Below are 12,953 nucleotides of genomic sequence, written 5' to 3' on the forward strand. Positions count from 1 at the left end.
GCTGTGTTCCTCCTACAGCCCTGCTTCCTGCATAGGCTATGTACAGCTATGATGAGGTCCCTGCTACTTTTTCAAAGTAATATCTGGCTTTTGCAAAGCCATTTAGTGCAAACAAGTTTGCTGGATCACCCAGGTTACCCATGATAGTCTATCTTCTCCAGTCTAGCAGAGTTTTAATAAATCAGGTCCAATGAGAGAATAGGGGTCCTTCCTAGTAGTAACAAAAATAGTTGGTGCTCTCAATGTGCTTTCATCACATGTCTGGTACTGAAAGAGTTTGTTGAGGTCAGCATACAAGAGCAATTTTACACCATGTTCAACTAAACTATGAAAAGTTGAGCATTGATTTTACTTTGGATCAAACCCAGGACATCCTATGTGTAATGCTTTAACCTCCCTGGCAGTCTGATTACATCAGTATTTTTAAATTATTTTACATTTCCTGCCAGGTCCTGCCCCGAGCACACCGCCGCTCACACATCTCATTGATTGCGTCGGGGACGCAAAGCCAGAGGATGCAGATGCCGGGTGGGCATCGTCAGGGGACACAGATGCCGAGTGGGAATTGCCAGGGTACACAGATGCCAGGCAGACATTGCCGGAGGGGCCGCAAGCTCGTGGGTGAGCCCTTTACAATTCCACCCTGAGTGTGGCTCGGGGTTACCGCTTTTGGTAGTGAAAAAAATGCCATCCTTTTATGTTGGCTGAGTATTGAAAGAAGCATAGAGAATTAACTTTGTATATGTTGTATTTCCAATATAGATAAAAAGAAACGCCTGGAAATCTTTTCTGAACTATCTTGCCTATAGTGGCATTTTCCAATCAGAAGATTTGTGCTAGCCAGAAATTTTCCACTGAGAGATACAGAGAAAGAATAATATATGGTGTGTGTTTAGAAAATTACTGCTGGAAGATTTTGCATCACATTTTAAATAAAACAATAGAAGATTTATAACTGTGCTTATCCTCACTGTGATTTTCAATGTAATCCAAGTGTAAAGAGTAGTAATTATTCAAAAATTAATTTGTGTCTGTGTAGTCTTTAAAAGAATTATAATGGGTTTGGCTGTTTTTTTGTTTTTTTTAAAGTGCTTGTAGAGCCATTTGTTTTTCATTTTGTAGGGAAGCGTTCAAATCTCTGGCAAGTTTTAATTGATGTCCTGGTGACCATTGTTATCAGGAGTGGAAAATCCAAAATTCTAAGGCGTCACCAAAACAAAAGATGGAGCAATTTTATAGACAACTAAGAAAATTTCTCCTAATTTGGAAAGGAAAATGTCTTCAATAAGACTGAAAAACAATGGCTGGGGTCATAACCCCCTCCTACTCTTTTCAAAACTATAAAACAACAGTCTAGGCTGTAGATATAATTTAAGTTTTTTAGTGTCTGCTTTATATTTGTTTTATGCTTTATAAAGATTTTTTTCCATATAAACCTTTTTACAGGGTACAACCAAATTGCAATCATATTTTCTTTTTTAAGAAAGAACACAAAAGATGCATATGTCATCCAACATTAGATGCATTTATCTAAATATGGCGGGAAAAAGCATGAGCCATTGCTGTGTGAATAAATTTTACCTTGAGCTACTGAGCTATGTAAAAAGCAAACTTTTTCTGAAAAGCATATAAGGATGGTCTGGAAAGATGTAAAAAAGAATCCAGAGCTCAACCTGCTAGTTAAAATGAGAACGGATAGCGATTGAAACCTAAAAGACCTACAGATTTGGCATAAGAAACAACCTTACTATTGGTCCCTATTCCTGCAATCAACACAAAGACTTTCTAAAAAAAATGTCCCTCTGGGTCCTCCAACTGTGCACATATGCTACAGCATTATCCATTCCTATTGATAAGCTGTACTCCTCTGGACAGCTGGAGGCCAACATGAATATTAGTCACCTATAGTTATAAATATGAACATGAAACACAGGCTCAGTTGGAAGAGGACATTTTGTTTCTGCAAAGACTGAGCATGATAGGGAAGGCTAAACATCACAAATACTAGAATAGTGAGGAAAGTATGTATTTGATCAGGTGGGCTGCACTCGATGGCAAGGGGATTTTGTTTCAACTACATTCAAAGTAGAACTAAACACCGCTATACTCACCTGTCCCAATTCTGTTGCAGGGCACTGCCATCTTCTTCCTCCTTTTCTACCAAGTTTCCATATTCAGCCTTCTTGATTGACTGAGTTGGGATGATGTAGCACCTTTCAAAAACATATGGATCATTTTATGGGTTTATGGTTAAAAAAAGTATGATATTTTTTCTGCTAAAGTAAACCATCTGCCTTGTGGTGACAGGTGAAGGGAAAATTGTCCATTGTTCTCTGAGGGGGCTTTGCTTTCTTCTGCTCTGGACCAAAAGAAGTTTACATTTGAAAAGATTTTGTAAAAGTAGAGCTAAGCAAATACGTCTGTGGTAACCAGCCAGGTTCCCTCTGTCTCAAGAGTAAATTAGGAAAGTGCCAGCTGCTAATCCATTGCTATGAGCAACCTCCATCTTGAAAAATTAGCAAATTATTCTCTGGTGTTGCACTTACAAACACATACAAACTCCATAATCTATCCCTCGCAAGCCTGCTGTAATAAGTGACAATGATCATGACTACCTTTCATTGAACATGACGGGTTGTAAATCCACAGCATTACACGCTGTGTAGGAAATATTCTGAAGCACTGAAAAACATTGCTGTGGGTCCATAGCATCGGATTATTTGTTTAATCCTTTCCCTACCGAGGAGCCAGCAACATGCTGAGCAATACATTGCAGGCCTCTGGCAAAGCGGAGTTCAAGAGAAACATTACCAACAAACATTGGGTAAAAAAACTAATTTCTACATTTCCGATAGCTGCATAAGAAGTATTATAATTAAAGCTGAACTCAAGGCAATTAGCTAAATGTAAACATGAAATACATATATAAAAGTTGTTTTACCTGCCAAAAGATTTGTAATTCTATCCATACAGTCCTGAGATTTATGCAACTTTACTCGTATTGTAACCATACCCTATAATTAAATGGAGTATGGTTACAATTAATTTTTGATTGTTAGTGGTTTAATTTTTTTCCCTTTGTTAAAGAAGCTAGATGTTCCACTTTAAAAATGTGTGATTTGGCAGGGCTTAACTGCAGAAGGGGACAGACGAGGTCCTTTCTGCAATAGGCATTCTTACGTGCCAGATTGCTTTGTGTAGCTCCTTTCCTTTCTTGCCCCAAAAATATATAGAATAGTAAAAAGGAAAGTAGCACATTGAGAGCTCACCTCCCTGTCATCCTGTACTCTTCTATTTTTGACATGCTCTTTGCACTGCAACATACCTGATTGATGACCTGTGCTGCTACTCCCTCATCCTCTCTGAGCTCTGTTTGATATGGACTCTAAAAGGTTGATACCAAGTCAAGTTAGATACTTACAAATTTTCAGATACCTAAATAACTCAATTGAAATATGTAATAATGATTGCAGATCAATATCAATTTTTGTCTTTTGTATATGTTCTGAAGTTCAGCTTTAAGCCTGTACCTGATCAAGCATTAGCAGCAACACAGAATATATTTTAAAGATGATATCCAAGTATGGCACCAATACAACTAAAATCGCAATTTTAAATTTTTTTGCATTTTCTATGTTTTTTTAATGAATACTACTTCATGGCAGTGGAAGCAGCTTCAATGGTTACTTGGCACAAACTATTTAAAGAATGCTCTTTAAAACAAATGTCTCCATTAAGTTTACCACTGGCCTGAATATCTTAATGCTGATTTGTCTAAATCACAAAGAATCAAACAATTCCATAATCCAAGTAATAGTGATTGACCAATACAATTGCCCTCATACTCCCAGCTGAATCCAAAAATTTACATATCACTGGTTTTCTCACCTCTACTTTACAGGGTAATGTGGGAGAGGGGCAGCACAAAAGATGACAATGAAAGAATAATGGATTGAAACATTACCCATACTTTTTTTCAAATGCCTGTTTAAATCAACTTACAGACAAAAAAATCTGCAATTTACAGCCTATCTTTCTAATTACCAGATAGTCTGTTTAAATAAGAACACAAGAGCCAGACATCTCACACTGAAATGCTTCAGCAGTACAAATCCATCTGTCTGACAAGTAGACAGCTACTTGTAATGTTAATGCACAAAACATATCAAGCGAGAGAAGTTCTAATATCAGGAGAGAAGTGGAACTGACGAATTTCCTAATCTCCATAATTTAAGACAATAGTAGCTGAAGAAGGAAGCAAAGAAGCTCTGGTTACCCATAAAGTCCATTATCAACCATTGCCGTAGGAATTGTTAGATTTTGGTTAATATGGGAAAAGACAACAAACCCTTTGTGAATGGGGTCCATCATGGCTTGAAGTGACCATATAAATTAAAGTCTAATGGGTCAGTCTATCCAAGCTTGAATATGTTTGGTAATTAAAGAGTTCTCTTTTCTGATTAAATGTATTATGTTAGCTGGATATATTTAAAACATTAATTTTTAAATAATGTAGTGCTCTGGATCTAAACCACAGATCCTTTATCCTTGTGTAGCCTTAAATAGGAGCAGTGGCTTGTAACGCGGTTTGTAATGGCTCCGTTCCCAACTATGCTTTATACACTGCATAACATATTTATATGTATTGAATATCGGAATTTTCCCCAGAATGGATGGGAATTCTGGATGGGAAGCAGCTGTAGGTGGGTGGTAACCCCTGTATTGTGACCCAACTTTTCAGTAACCACGCAATATCAGCCGGGTGGTTACTTAAAAGTGCTGGGTGGTATGCCCAGCTAAAACCGGTTGGGGAGAACACTGGAATGTTATGTGGTACCCCTTGGGAACACCAGTGGTGTGATGCCCTAAACCATTTTTCTTTTAACCTAATCACTCATCAATTTAAAATGAGAAAAGATGAATATGAAGTATTTTAGGCATCACTAATAATAAACTTAAAAATTTAAATCAAAATGTAATTGAATTGTAGAGCACAAATGGCTGTGGTGAGATAAAAAATGCAATTCCAAAACTGAGCTCCTAAATTAATAAGTATTATTAAATAGTGTAATATGTGTAGCTACAAACTTAAAACAAGGCCAATGCCAAAAATCTGGCAGTACTGTAGTCAGGTGAAACCCATCTGGTCACTCTTTTATAAACTCTACTTTTGTGCCTTATTTCTTTTCTCGATTTTCAATAAATTTGCCATATTTTGCAACTGTCCTTGTAGTGATATCTAAATGTAGCATTGTTAAAATCACTAGCATTAGGAATGTTGGCTAAATCTAGCTATGTTTTACATACCTGATTCCTATCTTCCAGGGCAATTTTTACAAAAACCTCAAATTACAAAGCTGGGATGTAAGGATAAGGGTTTCTGTTTTTATCCAAGTGACTGTAATTTTCTAATCTCACTGGGTCACAGCTGAAAATAACTGTCAATCTTTTGCACAGCGTTACTGTTTCTTAGAGCGGCTGGTCTAGAAAGGATTTGTGAGTGACACCTTTAACCCCTCTACCCCTCACCATCAGAACATGTGTAAAAAAAAAGCTGAAGAAGAATCATTTATTGCCAAGTTAACTGTAAACAGTGTGGCACAGGAATGTATCTATTTCCCTATAAGAGCTCCTGTGAGATAACTCTAAGGTTACCTAGACTATGCGGAAAAGAAGGGTGGCATAACATAGGTCACCTGGGGTGCAGGGAGTATGATTCTGCCAAGGGAATCTATTTGCAAAGGCAGACTGGTGAATAGGTCTTGGTTGGCAGACCCCTGATGAAATGTAGCATAAAGCACAAAGCAGGTAAATCACAACATGAAAAGGATTAAAATACCCTCTGGCGTCAGCATGTTTGAGAGTCAGACTTCAGTTCTCGCACCCAATGCAGATGCCTGACTCAGACATATCTCCCTGTACACTGCTCTAATGGACAGCACTCTTAGACCCTCAACTCAGAGAATAGCAGCCTGACTCTGTAACATGTTGCAACAAAGTATTAAAAATAAGAAAAACAAAAGATATATTACCGCATATGCAGCCAGACTACAACACAATAATAAATTAAGTTTAAAAAATGAAGGTTCAAAATGACAAAAAGCTTGATAGTACCCCCTAACAAAAAACTTTACTTTATGGCATTTTAATTTCACAATTTGCATTATAATATACAACAGTAAATTGTAAAGTCATGCTTCAAGCTTTGTATTAGAGCTGTATTTGTCTACGGCAATCACTGCAAATGAGATTCAGCTGATGGAATATTTGAGCACTTACCACTTTCAAAGCAGGCATCAAATACTAGGTGCCCTCTTTTTGGTTGCCCATTATGGCCTGAAGGTGTTACGATCAACTTGTTAATGTTTCTAGACATGGCGGCTTCATGTTCCAGTCCACTTCCTGTGTAAAACAGAAAAATGCATAGTTAGACTATTTTGGTTCATAGCATACAATAGTTTTGTGTAGTTGTATCAATAAAAGCTCATTAGGTAGCCCTAATTTGAAAGTTAACATTTTGCAGGCTTGGGGAATTGAAATTGAGCATATGATTTAAAAATGAGTAAGTAGAGATTACCTTTAGTAAAAACTGCATACATGTCAAAATCAACATTAGATCCAGATAAAAAGGGAGATGGACTTTAATTGTCTACAAATTATTATTTTTTTTAGTCTACATTGAGCCTAATTTATTAAAACACTCCAAGACTGGAGAGGTTACATTTTTTTCAATCCTGGACCAAATCCATTTCAGGTTTGCTGAATCACCCAGCTTCACTGATTAAAGTGTGTCCTCTTCAGTCTTGTAGAGCTTTATTAAATCAGGCCTATTGCATTAGGCATACTTTTTCTACATTTTCCTTCATTCTGCCTTTTTTTTTTATCAATGACTAAATCTGTGTTATCTGTTTGAATTTTATAAATAGCAATAGTTTTACTGGTTTTAGTGAAATTTTTACAGCACAAAAAAAAAAGCTTGATGACACACACCCTATGATATGAAGTGGGGGAGCAGCATAAAAGTCATTTAATTTACAAATAGAATGTTCTGAGGTAAATCCCACGTAAAACCAATGCTGAAATTTTCATAGTTTAGCTGAGCATGGTGTAAATTGCTTATGTGTTTTGACCTCAATAAACTCACTAGAATGTGGGGAGCATGTGATTGGTTTTATGAAATTACATTGAGAGCACCAGCTATTGTGGTTACCAAGTGAAGGAATGCCTTTTCTCTCATTTGGCCTAAAATCTCCCAAGACTGGGGAAGATAGACTTTAATGGGAGAACCTGGGTGACCCAACATACCTGCAAGATATTTCTTAGAAGCATTTGCACTTTAACTCTTTACACACAACACAAAGAGACTGTATATCATTTTAAAGTGGGACAAATTAAGCATATTTTTTTAAATGACAGAGAAATGTGACCTCTCTTTGTTCCAGCAGTCATGCCTCCTCTGTATTGACGTGGGCCACCTACCTGTGTATTCTCAACTTCCCACTACCATACTTAGCTCAGTTGTAGTTTGTTGTCGCCATCATTCTGATTTAGCCTCATTGTGCATAGGAAACGGGAGAATCACTTAAACTAATAAACTACATCTTGGTTGAATATTGTGGCAGCAAGCTCAGTACATGCAGCAGTTGGTAGGCAGTGGACAAAGGAGTAGAAATAGGAGCAATAGCAATACTTAAATAGGAGCAAACAATGCAGCAAATAGTTTATTGCAACAGACTTTACACATAGTTGGAACTTCTCTCCTATTTTTAATGTTACCTCAGGTAGATTTACCTCTCTGTTTGTACTGTAGTACTGGATACTAGACAAAGTCATTCCAAAACTTTAAAGTTGCTATTAAAACGGTGAGAAGGGAAAATCTTCCAATCGGGTCACCTGTTTCAGTGACCTCTTTCTAAATAGCTATTTTTCCTCATTTTAAATAGATATCCTGGGAATGAAGATATTCTTTGTAGCCAAATTATACTTTCTGCATGGAGAGGAAATAGCTGAATTGTGCAGATGCATAGACTGATTGCTCAGGCACACAATCAGTGATCCCCTGAGTGTAAGGTCACGTTAAAATCAGTTTAAAGCAAACAAAATGATCAGTCTTAAAAATTATTTCAAATTTTTCTACTCCCATAAAAAAAATGATGTGAGGTTTTTTATTGGATGTAACAGGATTTGTTCTATAATTTTCAGTGTATTTCAATTTGTTCAGTGTACATGTTTGTACTTGAATTATATGCATTTAAATATGGATTTTTAATTGATTTTTGAATGGGTTTTATGCTTTGTGATGCTTTGTGAAGTTCTTTTCCTGTCTATTATTTTTTACGATTTGGATAGATTTGGGAAGGGTTGGAGTTTCAAAGTGTGTTATCTGTGGGAATGTAGGAGAGATTTCCTCCACCCTTTTGTGTGGTTAATGTGAAAGGAACTGACTGCACACTTCCTTGTGGAATATATGGTAGCATTAAAGCATCTGCCCTCGGAAAAGCAGCACCCCAACCAGAACCTTTTTTTTAATTTTTTATATATAGGGAAAGTCTTAGAATCTCTTCCTAATTTTTACTTTTCTCTTTGTCTACAGTAGGAAGATACAGATACAGGAACTACACATACCTGAAGATGGGTGTTGGAAAAAATAAACCTTAAATAAATAAATGTTTGCTCAACGGAAAAAAAATTGGTAGAGTTGTTTTTAGGGGTAAAGATTGATTCTGGATTAATTCAATACAGGAGGTCAGAGGCACAAAGGTAGTAGTTCATATTTTTAATAGCTCCCTATAGTGTGAGCTACACAAATACCATGTAGAACCAATTATTCAAACATGACTGCATTGTGCTTTTACATTCTGGACATAATAGGGATTAGTGTCTACATTAAAAAATGTTCTCTCAGTTACTGGTCTGGTAACTCAAAATTTGTAATTTTTATTACCTCGCACTCTGTCACTGAGAAAGTGAATCACTGTAGGAGGGACCCAGAAAAAAAATTCAGACAGATTAACCTTTGCTACGTTATCAAATACTTTATGATCCAGGAATCTGCAGTTTTGACTATCACAATTAGAATTAGGCTTATATCTAAAACGTACCTATTGTATATCACTATTTAGAAATGCATCTTGTTGAAAAAAAAGACAACCTTTGCTGGCATAATAGCATTAGAAAACAGTGACTAAACTGCACTTTTTAATTTCTTGTGGGTGTAGGGAAAAATATGCAAGCCAGTTAAATATGTGTAAAAACCTGAACACGCAATATCAAACCCACTGGAAACATCAGCTTCAAAAAGAGAAAAAAAGCATACAGTAACAAGGCACATTTGTAGATGATTCATATTTGCTAAAACTAGAATAGAAAATTCCTGTTTTTATTCTATTTCTTTTTACTCCCCTATATTTTGACTTTCCTGTGACTTTCAATTTTCACTAGCTGTTCACAAATCAATGTTTTCAGGCTCTCCCTCTAGTGGCTATTTGTATGCAAACTTCTTGAAGGAAACCTGCCATGAGAAAACATGTACACTGTTTCTGCCAAACTCCTTCTGCAAATGTCAGTTACATACTTATTCTGATCCTCTGATTTAAGGTTTTCTCTTTCATAGGCCTGAAATAGGAATGCAAATCAAAGTCTGACTTTACATGCATAGATGTTGCATGGAACTGAGTGACTGAAAAGCTTCTGAAACCAGAGAAAGTCAATCAATGCTTAAAGAAGGACAACAATGGCAGTCCACATATTTCCCTGATGACACCTTTCATATAAAATAAATCTGTAATGTGTATATTTAAAATACAATAATGCTAAAACACAATAGTAGGCATCACAAGTTACCACACAATACCTATATTGTGCCTGTCTACCAGTGTTAACCGAACCCCTAGAGAGCCCTGAAATCCGGGATGTGGCAAAATCAACTGGTACCTGCCAAGGGATAACTGAGCTGGGGTAACAGAGGCACATTTGCCTCCGAGATAGTACTGGTATATTCTTCTGGTTTCTGCAATCAGAGATATTTTCTCTTTTAGAAGTCACTGAAAGTGGAAACTGAAATCAGTGGCACAATGGAAATTATATTGCTCTTTTCTACCCACCCAGACCAGTGATCATATAAATATATGACAGCTCCCATTTTTTATGCAGCTACAGAATTACACATGAATGAGTGCAATGCGATGCGATGGTAAGGGTGTTAATTGGGGTGTCTCAGTACAGCATGTACATTAGGAACAGCCACTTCCACACAGACCATCAATTAATAAAGCACTATGGCACACTGTTCACATTACACATTATTGTCTTGACAAAATAATAGTTGTCCTAGTCTGGCTACCTGACTCTTGTTAATAACTAGTATTTATATAGCACCAACAAATTAGAAGAGCTTTACAAAGTTCACAGTCATGTCACCAGAGTACCCAGTAATTCAGGAAAACATGCAAACTCCATGCAGATAGCACCTTGGCCAAGATTCAAACCCGGGACCTAGTGCTGTAAAGGAAAGAGTGCTATCCTCTCAGCCCTTGTGCCTCTTCAAGCAAAGCAGCGATCAATCACCCAGGGATAATGGAGGGGTTACACTGACTATGCCAGTACTAATACTAATGTCATGGGGTTCTGGAGATGCTACCTGCTGGTCAACATAGCTGCAATCTGGCATCTTACAATGTCATGCTTAACTACAATATTACTTTGCATTATATGAACCGGTGCACCAGATCACAGCTGTGCTTCTGTAATGTTAAATGGTAGTTGTCCAGTGAAACGTTTGTGAATATCCTCATCAAGCAAGTGAGAGTTGTCCTGGTCCATTTCTGGTTCTCAGACTTTAGTGTATATGCTTAGTACGTAATACTGCAAGAATAAAAAACATTAAAATACTGACCATAAAAAACCTGTTTCCACCCTGGTCTGACAACTAGAAAATGGGATGTCTAATAAGTGTTTTAATGCCAGAAAACTTTAGCAGCCTTTCTTGACTTTTTTATGTAGTAAACCCATAACTTTCAGGCCTTGGTGAACCTCTGCTATATTTACTTTACCCACAGCTCACAATATATTTGGTGTGGTGGGCAGTAGGAAGACTACATCATATATTGCTGGCCAGAGGGAAGAATAACACCCAAAATAAAGCATTGGTGTCAGTTAAACTGACCAGAGAGGCACAAACCGCTACTGTCTCATGAATTTCTTAGTAATCTCTGAAGGAACACTTGCATTCCATTGAACCCTGGCTTAGAAGCACTGACTTTAGACTTTATTCTTGCACAGATTTTGTTGAAAAAAATATGTACAAAGTAGTCCATTATTCCATCTCAAGCTGATAGGCATATGCACTTTTCAGTTTATTGACCAAGTCTTGGAAGAAACAGTGGTGACTTCCAAGATACAGGCATCCAACACATGTACCCAATGCTAAGAATCCTAGTAGCACTTTCAGCTTTGTAAAAGAAAAAACACTGTTTTTCCCAGCAGACAACGTCTTTTAAAGAGACAGTGTCATTAAGAGATATATATCCTAGCTACAGTGTCTACTTAAGTGAGAGGTATCAAAAATGTATTCCGAAATCTTACCATCATTTGCATTTCATTCTACAATTCAGTATTTTTATCAATTATTTCTGGAAAAAAGTACAACTTTTCTGAATATATCATAGCTACAGAAAGCTCTCGCAGATATGAATCGTAAAAACATATAGTAGTGGGGGGATGATCCCTTGAAAAATTTAAACAGCAATGCTCCAGTATTTTTTATAGAATACTCCAACAGAGTCTGTCAGCTTACATGACAAGCTGTCACTTATAAGTACTCGTATTATTAAGGTGCCAAATACGTTCACATTTTATATTCATCTTTTCGCCGCATAAATACCGAAGTTTTGACATGCTTAAATCAAAACTTGAAGCAATGTAGAATTAAATTATATTAATATTCCTTGTAAATCTGTGTTTACGCTACAGCCCCTGCCAATATGTTTACAATATTGCTTCGTCACTTGTGGCTCTCCTTCTGATTTTTTACAGTAATTGTAGCCTAGGACGGATTCATTATTGGAATTAATACCGCCGAGGATGAAGTTTATGAGTCAGCTGAGAGCAAGTAGTCAGAGGGTAATATTTCAAAGAAAATAATACAGACACAAGGGACACAAAAAAGAATATACACAATAAAATTAACAAAAAAAAAAGTACATTTCGGACTGAACAGAAGGTAGCTTAGCAAAAGAAAAGTTTGGGGTAGAATAATATTGTTCATTTCTATGGTCTAATTGAACCAAAATCTGTTTTTGTTTGTATTTGATTTTTATAGAGACATCGTACAAGCTTTTTTTTTTTTTTTTTTGCTACTTTCCTTCCATGCTTTTTTAAAGTTGAACTTTAAAACAGATACATTCTTGGTAAAGAGATAAATTCTTGGCTGAAATACATAGTAGAGCCATTTAACCTACCAAATAATTTGTATTCTTGTCCATGCAATAGCAATATTTTTGCAGCTCTACTTACTGCTCAGCTGATGGGGGAGAGGACCTGGTCTTGCTCTGTTTTAATTACTCTGTTTACTTCTACATCATGTCTCTTCCCCATCCAGACTGGAAAGTAAAAAAGAGAAGTAGCGCAGTGATTCAGATAAACATTCCCACTGGATATATAGTTATTTAATATGGAAGAGGTGCCTAGACAATAAAAACCCAACAGCAACTCTTTGCGAGACTGGATAGCTTCACTTTCCCACTGGCATTCTCTGATAAACACGACACATTCTCTACTTCTCTCTTTATTGTAGGGGTGCTTCCTATCATTTTAGCACTTAGAGGCATTCTCAAACAGGAAAACTCTTACTGAACATCACAGATGAGTCAAGACAACGTTAAGGCAGTGTTTCTCAACCAGTTTATCAAGGGTGAACCCTTGAAATAAGTTTCAGGTCTTTAGGGAACCCCTAC

At 36.7% G+C, this 12,953-nt stretch overlaps 1 protein-coding gene across 2 annotated transcripts in view; it reads right to left on the bottom strand.

Annotated features, from left to right (window-relative positions):
* AGBL4 (AGBL carboxypeptidase 4) overlaps positions 1 to 12,953 on the bottom strand; it is a 917,984-nt gene that overhangs the window by 847,501 nt on the left and 57,530 nt on the right. For both annotated transcript variants that reach the window (XM_072419611.1, XM_072419609.1), the window contains exon 2: positions 6,280 to 6,402. In XM_072419611.1, the coding sequence (XP_072275712.1) occupies positions 6,280 to 6,402 (123 nt within the window). The remainder of the gene's footprint in view (positions 1 to 6,279; positions 6,403 to 12,953) is intronic.

The sequence above is a fragment of the Pyxicephalus adspersus genome, chromosome 8, assembly GCF_032062135.1.
Source record: "Pyxicephalus adspersus chromosome 8, UCB_Pads_2.0, whole genome shotgun sequence".
In the NCBI taxonomy this organism is placed as follows: Eukaryota; Metazoa; Chordata; class Amphibia; order Anura; family Pyxicephalidae; genus Pyxicephalus; species Pyxicephalus adspersus.